This window comes from Brugia malayi, assembly GCF_000002995.4.
Source record: "Brugia malayi strain FR3 genome assembly, contig: Bm_v4_Chr3_scaffold_001, whole genome shotgun sequence".
Classification (NCBI taxonomy): Eukaryota; Metazoa; Nematoda; class Chromadorea; order Rhabditida; family Onchocercidae; genus Brugia; species Brugia malayi.
In genome coordinates this window covers 62,397-75,409 of record NW_025062477.1, presented here as the reverse complement: position 1 = coordinate 75,409, position 13,013 = coordinate 62,397, and the positions used below count along the sequence as shown (strand labels likewise).

Here is a 13,013-nt window from a genome sequence, read left to right as displayed (position 1 = left end):
TCGTTTTTATTGGACAAATGAGATTCTCATGAACAACTTACATCGGGAGACCTCATGGACAACTTTTTAAAAGTCAATAAGAAACTTTCATATTCCAGTGCAGGCACTCTAAGATTGTTTTCCTTACAAATGTTCATTTTTACTAAATTAAGTAGATACTACAGAAAAAGGAGGTAAATATTGGCATATGTTGGGAGTGTTTTATATTCTACTACAATCGATATTCAAACAAGTTGGAATTTGAGAAAGTGGTAGTGAAGTGCATTTCCTATGGTACAATATCAAGAAGCAGATTGAAACAAAGTGGTAAATTGTCCACATTGAGGCATGAGTATGGTATTGGCAATACGTAAATGTTTTGGAAATCTTGAAGATTTGGCAATACGACTTTGTATCGTCGAGAAGGAAATGGTTTGTGAGAGCAGTTTCTCGAACATTTACGGAGAAATTGACTGGTATATATTCACAACACTTACAAAATTGGAATCAAGCACATTATAAACACAATTATTTACAACAAAACAGTATAATGAACAGGGAAATGTAGCAGAAAATAACTTTGGCAGTTCTGAGATATCTTGGCACATAATATAGCATATGATTGATAATTGTTGAGAGTCGTGCTCATTCTGCTTATCATCGATTCTGAAGTACCAATTAAAAATTATAGTTGAAATATAAAAAATGAAGAGTTAGGTAATGTCTACTGCACTGCAAGCGATATTGTTGGGTTAAATTTGAATACCACTTCTAACTTTTTGGCCTTAACTTATATTTTAGAGTTCAGATATTTAGATTTGATTCTCAATTCTCATTACCTCATTGAAAATTTCCGGTTCAGCGAGCGGAGCTTGCGGAAGAAGAATGTAACCAGGTGTATCGCTTGAATATCTCTGCATAGCTGATGATGATGGTGGCTTAATAACCTCATAAGACAAAGGAGATGATATTGCATTTTTTAGTTTCTGTAATTAGCATAATAAGAGTCGAGTAGTGTTGGAAACTAAATTTGAAATATGTAGGCAAACAAAAATTTTCCTAACCATTAAAGTTAGATTCTTAGCTTATGAACGGTTTATAAACAGCAGTTAAAGTTTCTAGACCAAAACTCTACAGAAATTTCAATAATTTTAATTATTATGATGGAGAAGTTTGAATAAAAAAACAAAGTCCATTACAAGATTCAAATACAAACTTTTGAAACAAGAAATAATTTTTGGCGTTTACCTGCCACCTCGTTACTCCAGGTCCTTTGATACATGTTCTGCAAATCTTGAATTGCATAAACAATGGGATTGGAAGCAATGGTACCAATGCTATTGCCCATCCAAGCAGTTCCGAATACTTCCATTCATGGATTCCAGAAGAATAAGTCGAGTAATCATAATCGATCAAATTTAGCGTAGCTATTACCTAAACATCAACATTGCTTCTTTATTCCATTCCAAGACCCCAATCTCTTTAGCAGCAAATTTTCAAATTTTAATACTTTATTTTTCACATTTAAATGCGTCAAAATAAGATATCAAATGCTGTATTTAATGCAAAAAAAAAAAAAGAAAAATCTATTAATTAAATCGATTCAAAAGTCCAAACAACTTACAACAGGGACGGCTGGCAAAAGATATATGAAATAGAGAATGAAATGTCCAAGACACCAACAGCACGCCTGTCGCAACATCCCATGCAAATCTTTACCAAGACGATGTGCACCTATAATAAATACCTGATTACTCATCACGATTGTCCCAGTATCTTGATCTTAATTCTACATTTGTTTGATATCATAATTCTAATCCATTTTGCGCTAAAACCTTTGCTTTGCTAAGGACACTTTTCACCCTTAACAAATTTGATTGACACATGTAATATTTCTTTTTTTAAAAAAAACCTGCCAATTATCAATTTACAAGGCAATCGATAACCTTCAGAAAACCTTCCACGAAGTCTCAGATTTTTATTTCTGAAGAATGTTTCTTCGGACATAGATTTTAAAAACTTACAATAAAACCATCCAACTGCTAACATTTCAAAGAACAATATAATCCACAATGTTACGTATCTCAAGTAGCCATCAACTAATTCATATGCATAGCGACCGCCCTGAAATCATAGCAAAATTTCTAAAAATGTATACGATCAGGAAGAAAAATATATTTTAAAATTTTAATATCAAAACTGGAAATTCAAATCATCGTTCCCCTTTCCTTTTCATTCTTGAACCATAATCTCCAAATTGCTCCAAAATTTAATGTTTTGTTAATGTTTTCAAAATTGAAAACGCTAAAAAAACTCTAAAAATACAATTTTGGAAGAAATAAGTTTTTGTTAACAGACCCAGGCTATACATTATCAGATAAGGGGGAATGAAAATGGTTGAAGTAGTTTTGAAAGTAGTATTATCCCGTTTTAAAGATTTTTTTTATAGTCAACAGTTCACTGCATCTCACCGAGCCAACTTATAAGACTGCCAAATCAAAATCCCACTGAACTATTCCGAGATTTGAGGCTGAAGGAATTATTTATGGTTTGAAATTTTCCTTCACCTTTTCTTAATTCTTCAATAATTAGTGGTAGTACAGAGAAATTTAAACGGGCATGGTTTATCAGAATCATGCCAGTCATCAACTAGGCTCTTTGTTTCCACCAACTCTTGTCAAGGTTGAATCAGACATTTATGATGTGACATAAGTAAGGACTCCCTGAACTTGTTCGCTACTCATATTTGTTTGTATCATTTTTGGATTAAAGTAAACAAATTGGCTGCAGAGCATTTGAATTTTAATTGAAATTTCTCGTGAAATGACATTTAATCCTTTTTACCTGCGTAGCAAAATAAAAGCTGGCAGCAAAAGCAATGCAACAGATGAAAAGGTCAAGTACAAATCGCGGGAAGCAACGGGACGAATTCTCACCGAATGCATCTTCAAATGTTGCCAGTATGTTTAAAGTGAGAAGATACTGAAAGAGTGTAAATATATGTTATTTCTTCCAGTCATTAACAAATCCATATCAACTGGATTTTCCAAAACCGGTGTGACTAAAAACCGGACATTGAAACATGAGACAGTGACAGCTTACAAGAAAATAATAATAATAGAAACTTGCAAAAATGTTGAGTAAGACGAAAATGCACATAAACAAAAGGATTGCAGTCCATGTACGTGTATCCGGTACGTACGACATATATGCAAGAATATGCCACATCTGCGCTTCTCCTATAAAATCTCTTTCTTCAGTTAAAAATTAAAAAGATGGCTAAAAAAATGGCTCAATGTTATAATGTATAGAGTCAAAAATCACTTGCAGAATAATTTGAAATCTTAAAAGCATAACAAAAATTTGAGTCGTTATGATTACAACGGTAATGACATAAAAATGAATTTTGTAAGAAAATTTGAAATCCCACGAATTTTACTTGAGAATTAACAAATTTAATCCAAGGAGGAACCTCGATCGAGAAGCTCGATTGGTTGTAATCCAAGTCGAACACATAAATGACCAATAAATCCAAGTATTGTAAGTACCTGTATCAGCGTCAACACAATATGACCAAACAGGATTATCCATGCATCACTAGAAATGTTCATTTTTGAAATTTAACAGAACACTGCATGCTAATCACTTCAAAATAACACAAACTGTCGCTTACCTTTTATTTTTTTTTTTTTCTTTTGAATTATATAAAAAACGAAATTAAACAACAAGAAAATACAAGTCAAGCAAGAAAAACTAGCAGTTAATAAAGTAAGCGACCGATATTCATAAACACATAAAACAAGTGTAGCGTAGAAAAAGGTAAAACAATGAAGCAATGAAAAATAAATAGTGAAATATTTTGACTCAAGCAGATTTTTCTATTTAATCCTACTTTACGAATTAAAAGCTAGAGAGCAGATCACGTAAAAGTGACAAATATTTAATATAATACATTTATAATTCGAGAGAAAGAGTAAGATTAAATGATGTTTATTCATAAAGGACGAAATTTTACCATCAACCAAATGGGATAGAACCAGAGAGGGATCTACCGAGAGTCGAAGGTCAACAGTAGAATTAAAAGTCAGTCAAACTTGAAAAAGAAGACCAGTTTATCAGTACTCACCCAACAAGGTTGTTTGTCCGCTTGTTGTATGAAGCGATTGTAATAAACGTTCCAAAACCAATTCCAGTGGCAAAAACAGCCTGCTCAATGGCCGCTTTCCACATCTTTAATGCTAGGCTGAATTAATAATAATAAAGAAAATGGGACAAGAAGTGACGTGTACACGTACAAGTGATACAGTGTCTTACTAGTGCAAACATTTCTTCACTTCACTAATTCTTACGGACGTGTCAATAACTACCGCCAATAAATGATGTGCCTAGATTCAAGGATTCCCAGCTTGCTGCTCCATAGACAAAATTCTGGGTATTAACTGGATTTCTGTAAAGCATCTCAACTCGAAAATAATTTTACTAATTAAGTTCAAGGAATATCAAACTTCCAATTATGCTCATTTTGTAGTTTGATAGGTAAATTCCAAAATATCTTTCTTACTTTATAGACGAAAACAAAAAAAGTTTTTTTTTTTCTTTTTTCCCTCTTAATTAAGAAAAAAAAATGAAAGCAAAAAATCACGAGATAATCAGTCATCCGTTGCCAATCGGTTGTCTTATAAAATTTCACCAATATTTCAGGAAGACCTTGAAGTGTTAAAGCACGCACCAGAAGTAAACACAGTAAAACCACAGGCATAATGAAGGTAAAATGCATAACCTGAAATGATTTTACAATCAATCAATGAAAAATTTGATATTCCTCTGAGGACACATGAACATTTTGTGACACTATGAACTTTCGCGATGATTATTAACCTTTAACCTTTAATTAAACACAACTTCCATGCAAATACTAATGTTCGTTTGGCATTCCAATACACAATATTTTAGGTTCTTGAGAAAAAGCTTCTTTTTAAAGCACAAGAAATCACCGCTAAACACCAAAATTTATAAGTCAGACCGCACATTACTAACAACTACCGAGACAATTCGGCTCCCATTTACTAATGAATGGTAGATGACTACCAGAAGGTAAGATAGCAGCAGCTACTTAAGGCCGCAAATGTTATCCGTCGCAAAAGCATACGTATTCAAAAACTATCTGTCATTTATTTAAATAACTTAACAAAAATTTTAAACACCAAATTCTTGCCTTTCCTAACCAACGGACACCAAAGAAAGTGGCCAAAAAGACCAGAAGCCAAACGATTCCCATAGAAGCAAGAATGTAATACTGCAAATGGCCTGTTTCAGCAATGTTACTCGATGGTCGTTCTAACATCCTGCAATCCTCAACTAAATTATTCAAATTAATCAAACACAGAAATTACTTTGAAGGAGGAAACGTACGTCATAAACTGAACAAGTGAGGAATGTGCACTTAAAGTATTCAGTTTTGTTGTAGTAGCGTAGCTCAAATTTGCTACCGAACCCGCTTCTTCGCACGGTAATGTCTGAAGCTCGGGGAAACTCCTACAGTGCAACCATGGTAATCCTAAAAAAATAACACATAGAACGTCATAAAATCCGTAAATTAATTTAAGCTAAAAATTTTTCAGTGAAAAGTGTAATGCAATGCTATATATCGACCTGGTCGTCCAGATAATATAGCCCAGAAGAGATGAAATAGGTAAAGCATAAGCCAAGCCAGGTATCGTGTCATACGTGCCAGTATGAACAGGGAAAAGATGACCTGCGCGACGCCAACACCTGAAACAATCGCTAATAATTTAAAGACTTTACTGTCCAATAAAGTTATTCAACTAAAATTCCTGAACTGAAAATGAGGATGGTTGATAAGAGCTGCTTTCTGAAAGATAAGCAATGATAATTGATCGAAGTCTTCTGCACTCTTACTGCTTACTATCAGTTTATATAAAAAAAAAAAACTAAGGTTATCATTTTCAAACTAAAATGGATCACTCTGCGAAACAAAACAATTGATCGATCGTGGTGGTCATTCAACGCTTTTAACAAAAATTTAATATTACATCACTGCTAATGACTAAAACCTGGGATGACTGATAGGAAATTACTGTAGTGGAATTAAAACTGACCCAACAAGCTCGTCAAACAATTGACATACTGTCATTTGTCATTTGTTTGCTGGACATTGTAAATATCACTGTCATACACACATCACTGCGACACATTCTCCCACGGAAATAGGGAATGTAAAAGGTTGCTGTGAGGGGTCTCTCTCATATTTACCTTTAAAAAGTGGACATATGTTGTGAAGTGCTTCGATAGGTGCTCGTCCAGTAAGTTGTCCAACCGAAAATTCCATTACAATAATTGGTAAAACACATACAAATAATGATGCACCATAAGCTACGATAAATGCTACTGAAAAAACAAAAATAAAAAGCACTACTGAAATATTAACATTTCATTTTTTAGACGTACACGTACACGTACTCACGCAATACTTTCTTATTTATATTTTATAACAGATGTGATAATGTAATCGTACACTCTATCATTCCCTTTACTGATGTTTGTTTCAGGACACTCATTTATTTATATCTGCCAACCATTTCCACTGCTCATAAGTGAAATGTCTAGCTGATCACATCATTAGCACACATCGATAACTCAACTTCAATCCCTGAGTACAAACAATTCCTCCTGCACTTCTCGTCACTTCACATGAAAGCCGAACTTACATCCGCCATTCTGCAGTATTAATCCGGGTAGATTGAGAAAATTGGTGGTGGCGAAAACATACGCAAGCGATGCGACAATCACATCAATTTTGATGGGCCATAGATCGCGCCACTCCTCTACAAGCATCGATGACATCTTCAGGTTGGACCAGCTTCGTTCTTCAAACCACATTTTCACCTCTTCGTTGACCTATAAAGAGGTAAGAGTTTCTTATGCGAGGAATAATGAAACATTTGCAGAGCATCTCTTTACCATATCTTTTAAAATCCGAACCTAATCAAGAGAAAACTGTTCGGTGCAGGTATGAAGTTCCAACAGTCAAACAAGAATCAGGAACAGATAAGTATTAAAGTAAAGGAATGGAACTTAAGCTGTTTAAATTCTTAATATAATTTAAAATTTCGAAAAGACTTTCGATCATATATGTATAAAACAAAGAATTGATTCCATGATGTCGAAGAATCTACAACACACATATACATATTGCAGTCAAACTTTATAAGTTCATTGCTTTGTTCGAATCTAGGATATTTAACCATCAATTCTGGAATATGGGACAGAAATGGTGCTCAAAATCCGGAACTATTCCTGAGATGAACATAGCCACATAATCTGTTTTCCTTCCTCAATTATCTTGAACTGGAAAGTGCTTACGTATTGTCATAACTTTAACTGAATGAGCACCAGACTTCTCATTCAGTTACTAACTTATCTTTGACAATACAATCATCTAATCATACTGCTCACCCAGTCACTTCTCATACCTGTTCAGATAACTGTACCACCTCCAAAAATTTAACCAATCACCAGGAGTATTCTTCAACCTTGAACAGTCCTTCATTACCTTCCTTGAATTCAGTTATCTTTAAGGTGTTTCAATAGAATAATGGGAAAAATTGTGACAAATAGCAGTGGAAGAGATTGAAGATGAAAACAAAATAATTTTGAAAAAATTAACATGTCAAGAAGGAACAAACAACACAACTAATGGAGTGATGGAAGAAGAGAGATCGCAAGAGAAACGAACCGTGGACGACGACATTTTCGCACACTTTGAGAGTGGCATTAGGATACGCATTGAAAGATTCCTTTCTACTCTCGCCTTCTTTCTCTCGAAATTACACTTATTACAAACAAAGAAAAAAGAATGATTATTTAATCTATAAAAGAAATGCTCTTTACACACTACCGAATCGCTCTCCTTCTGCGCCTCATCATTTCCACTCCCTTTTAATTCATCTCTCAAAAAGAAAGTGAAACTAAATCGAAAAATTACTAATTTCTACTTAGATTAGAAATAAAAAAGTGATAGCACCGCTCCTCCTTTTCCGACTGATAGCTTCTACCTCTGGGAACTACCTACTCGGGTATCGTTGGTAGAGGAGGGCTTGGGGCGGAAATGGATGGAAAATAGTCGGTAGGTCAGTTTCACGCACTGCAATTTAATCGAAAAGTAGAAGTAGGTATATTCCGATAAGATCTGTGATAAAAAGTGTGAAATGAGGGTAAGCTGAGGTCAAAAACTAGGAAGGACGGATGCTGATAAGATAGTAGTATGAATTTGCATTCACAACTTAATGATTTCTACTACAGCGATCACTTGTTTGCTTCCAGTTTGACGATTTGCATGTGCAAAGAAAACAGTGGAAAAATATTCTGAAGATTTTAGTTAAGACTTAAAAGGTGTGAAGTTTACAACTGATGTATAAACCATCCAATTAAAAATTTGAAGGATAAAATTTTCTTGTCAGAAATATTCACAAGATAAAGATTTTATTGTTATATTTTTGCACTGGTATAGAGTATGATCTATGGATAGAGATTTCAAGAGAATGAATGATAACTTTTAATTAAACTGGATCTGTCCCGCTTGTTCCATTTTAAATTATTCTATATTATACAACCTCCTTATCACTTAACTTATCACGTGACTTGAAAGAGTAGAATTAACACAGTAGAATTAAGAAACGTAGAATTACCCGATAAACTTTGCCATTCTGTTAATTTTAATTCGTCCTTAACCAGGACGGAAGTGGCGCAAAATACAGGCGGAGCAAAAAAGAAAGATATAGTAAATAAAACAATGTAAAGGAGCTCCCTACGCATAGAATGATAAGAAATGCAAACTTTGCAAAGCTTTTTTTTTTTCTTTCCGACAGAAAGGTTGAAGGAATGCAAGAAAGAAAGATGAGATTAAAAGTTAGCAGATGAGGAAGCACTGTCTTCTTTCTTCCTCGCAAATATCATTCGAAACAATTCATTTTTAAAGCACATGAAATTCGCTCGCTTTAAACTCTAACTGTATTTGTTGTCATAACCGTTGTCGTCACCGGCATCGCCACCGCAAATTGTACGTGACAAGAGTTTATCATCAACAAGGATAAAATCCGGTCGGTTACAACGAACAGATTTCATTTTACGAAATCTAAATGAGCAGATGGACGACAAATGGATTACCAATTGATGATGTTCATCAGATGTTTATACGAGAATATTACCGCCGTGATATTATATTTTTGTACAAAGTATTGTTTAATAATTAAGCGAATATTTTTATCTTAAGGAAAGCAAACAATGATCACTCATTTGTAGTCATGCGTTTGATGACGAGATGAAAGGAAGAAGAAGAATGGTTTGACAATGTGCAGTAAACTGTGCAATGAAAAGGGAAATGATCGCTTGTGAAAAGTAAAAATTATGTATACTTCAAAATAGAAAGATAGGAAATATAACTGTAAGAGATGGTTTTTTTTTTTAAATATAACTGCTATCCAGAAAATAATTTCTGGGATCTGTTTTGATGACGAGATATGCTTCATCTGGAATACGACGTAAGTAAATACTTAAGGTTATTAATTCATTTTAGTTCGATATCATGCATAATCCCTCTGTTTGTTCACTACAAGTATGATCATTTCAAGATTTCAGGATAAAAAAAACGAAACGAAATATCGTTGCTTTGAATTGCAACAAAGTCAAAGTTTTCAGGAAAGTTTTGAAAAGCAAATCAATTGGAATGGACAAAGCTGACTATAAATCTTTAAAAGTGTGTAATGAAAATTTGGGAAGAACAAAAAACCATAGTGAAATTAGCAACAACCAAAATCTTTGACCGAAATTTCCAAAATGAACTCAATGTGAACAATGACAGAGCAGATGGCACCCTAATAGTACCACTTTGAATTTATTGACCTTAAACACTTCAAAGATAAACGATTAAGTGTTCTAAATTATCTAACCCGATCAATTCAGAATTGAGATGTGAACTGAGATCACGAGGATCACAACAACTAAACAAGAATTTAAACTTCAAATTGACAGTATTCAATTAATTTTGTATCTCTGATAATTAAACATTAGAAAATTAATATTGCTCTACATTATTCTATACAAATATATGCGTATATTTAATTACTTTAATTGATTGGTTTATTTAATTAGTTAAATAATTAATTAATTCATTTATTACAACCTCTTGCTGGAGAAATTCTACGATGAAGAAAGATAAAGTTCAGGAAAAATATGGAAATAAACAAAATTTTTACCGCAATGATCTCCTGCTGTTTCCGCATTCAGCATGGTTTCGATGCGGTGCATACTTTCGTAAATTTGTTTCCACCTCAAACGACCCCAAAACCTAAAAGAAAGAAAGAAAAAAAGAACTCAAATCTGAAGTGAGCTAATGATGCATGACGAATCATGCGGTAGATGAGTAGGGCTGGTGAACCGGTTACGGTTAAGGAATCATTCGATCAGAAATTATTTCACATATTCTTTACTCATTTAGGAGTGAGAAATGCATTTGAAAACAAAATAACGCAATAATTGCTTACGTAATTACGGAAGTTGGCTCATTTTATAGCAGGAATTTCATAGTACTTTTTATTAGGCGTGAAATTATTGAAATCAAATAGTAGCATTGAACAGTGGCGGGAAGAGTTAACGAATGTTCCTGAATGAATGCTCAACAGAAGTTAACAACAGTTAGTTTATCCGACACTGAGCTACTATCATTGTTCATATTCCTGTAAGATATATCTATTACTCAACACATTCAACAGGTTTTAAGTTTCGATTCCCAGAGATAGAACACCTGTAAGTGAAGTTGTGTCACCGTTACAACCACTTGTCATCTTGCTAGATCAAGACTTTAAAGTAATTAACGTGTCTATGAATGGCTTATTTTGCATGGTAATTTATTATGGTAATGCTAAGGGAGGCAAAATAAGACAATTGATACCTACTTCGTTGACAACTCCTCTGGGACACAACGATGACAAGCATCAGTCTAAAGAGTTATCAAACAAATGATATAGCACCAATAAGGAGTAGAGTACCTGAGTGGACAAAGGACAGACCGCTCCTCAGTCAGACAAGGAATGATTCGTCTAACACTTTTAAATTTGACAAAAGAGGAAACGCTTACAGCGAGAATGTCTTTAAAATGCTTAATTCCATTGAGTTCAAGCTTTTCAACGATTAAAGCATGGAATTAGTAGATCGCACCACGCAAAGCCGCTCGTTTCCGAGCTCGGACGTCAGATATGCACGTGAGATCGAATCATATTAGCACGAGGAAACTGCTGCTGCCGCTAACACTAATGACCACTGCAATTGTGATGATTAGGAGCTGAGTTGACAGTTGACACGGAGAGAGGAGAAGGAGATCGATTCATCTTGCACCAGATAAACAAATAAACAGTATGGAGAGATCGGTGGAGAGAGAGAGAGAGAGAGAGAGAGAGGGAGATAAGCATAGAGGAAAGAACTGCACTGAGCATTAACTTAGGCACAACAGCAGCTGCGACGATTCCTACACGACACCAATTGGAAGCTTTAAATTTGCAAAACGAAAGTGGGAAGGAGAAAAGCATTGGCTACTCAGAAATGCAAAGGGACAATTGGAACGACAACAAAAGTAGAGAGAAGGAGGGTGGATCGCTTAAGGACTGTGCTGGATATTGATATCGAGTCATTTGATGCATGCATAATTTGAAAAGAATTTCAAATTCCAAATGTCCTTTCTCTTCCTCGCGACATGTGATAGCTTGATCGCTTACACTTCCACCCATTCTTTTCTAACTGAACACTCAATCACTGAATACTTAATTCTTGCTTACCATGACCTGTGTACTTCATCCAGTAGAAGAGCAACAGACAGTTAAGATTTTTCAAGTTTCCAATTTGAAAAAAATGCAAAATTTTGTTTCCGGATCCGCAGATTTGTGTAATTGATTCTGAGACACTATAAACTACCAATTACTATAAGTATGTTGGAATGATAAAAGTAGTAAATTTCATTCAGGAAAATAAAAGTCATCGTTAGCAAAGATTGAGAATTTCATGAGCATACTGATGAAAAGGGACTGGGATAGAAACGAATTTCAATTTGAAACGAAAGTGCTTTTTGAATGAATTCAGACATCGATTAGCTCACTAATAGCTAGGTTATTCATCATCTCTCCGTTTTTACCGTTACGGAATAGCTAAACCTACTTGATATTCCCACAGGTTAAATCGTAAATCATTCTAATAAAATAATTGCAAAAAGACTATAGAAGGGACTGCTGATATGGATGAATTTCATTACCAGAATCAAGCAAATTCCAATTAACAGAACTGAATACTATCATTAGTGTCGGATCTGACCAAAACCGCTCCATTTCCTTTTCCGCCAACGGCTTTAATGATAGGTGCATAATAAGTGCAGCAGTGAAAATGACGGAATTCAGCGACGATAAGGTGTATGGTATAGTAATTAAAAGGAAGGTTTTGCAATTAAAGGTAAAGATGTCACCGTCTGTCACTACTTGATGACAGCACATCGATAGTTTCTGTGAATGATGGTACTACTAATATCAATGAAAACAACGATGATAATGCAGCTGATAAGCATAAAGGATCGCAACACAATAACAGCAGTGACATCTTGGTGACACAAAATAAAAGTATGATGACAACGGGAATGAGCAAAAATGTGCACTAATGACAATAATTACGAAACTAAATGATCTCATTGCTGATCCATTCGTCACAATGACATTTCATCAACGATAAATTTGCAACGATTGCTATCCTTATAGACCCAGTCTGAAACGAACAATCCATTGAAAACTGTATTTTTGCAGGTTTGGAGTTAATCAGAATTATTAAAAAATACTGAAAACTAGTAAAATTAAATGCCTGAGAGAAGCACTCAAAGTAAGCAAACACTTAGACTGTTTAAATTCAATTGATGCAATTGATTATTGATCGATCGGTCTAAAAATCCTCACACAGATATCTGCGAACTCTTAGTTTGATTC

At 34.4% G+C, this 13,013-nt stretch overlaps 1 protein-coding gene across 2 annotated transcripts; it reads right to left on the bottom strand.

Annotated features, from left to right (window-relative positions):
* Nucleotides 1–636: 636 nt before the first annotated feature.
* Bma-snf-1 (Sodium:neurotransmitter symporter family protein 1, putative) lies at nt 637–10,280 on the bottom strand (the record flags this gene model as incomplete). Of its 2 annotated transcripts, XM_043079543.1 has the most annotated exons (16): nt 637–645; nt 819–965; nt 1,228–1,413; nt 1,604–1,713; nt 2,004–2,103; nt 2,824–2,961; nt 3,109–3,218; nt 3,452–3,576; nt 4,106–4,209; nt 4,622–4,759; nt 5,195–5,324; nt 5,392–5,536; nt 5,632–5,751; nt 6,253–6,387; nt 6,708–6,897; nt 10,254–10,280. In XM_043079543.1, 16 exons carry the CDS (start codon nt 10,278–10,280, stop codon nt 637–639), a joined length of 1,914 nt encoding a protein of 637 aa, XP_042935477.1. The 2 variants fall into 2 exon arrangements, with proteins under 2 accessions (XP_042935477.1, XP_042935478.1); XM_043079544.1 differs by lacking the exon at nt 10,254–10,280 and having other exon boundaries at nt 6,708–6,879.
* Between the last annotated feature and the right edge of the window lie 2,733 nt (nt 10,281–13,013).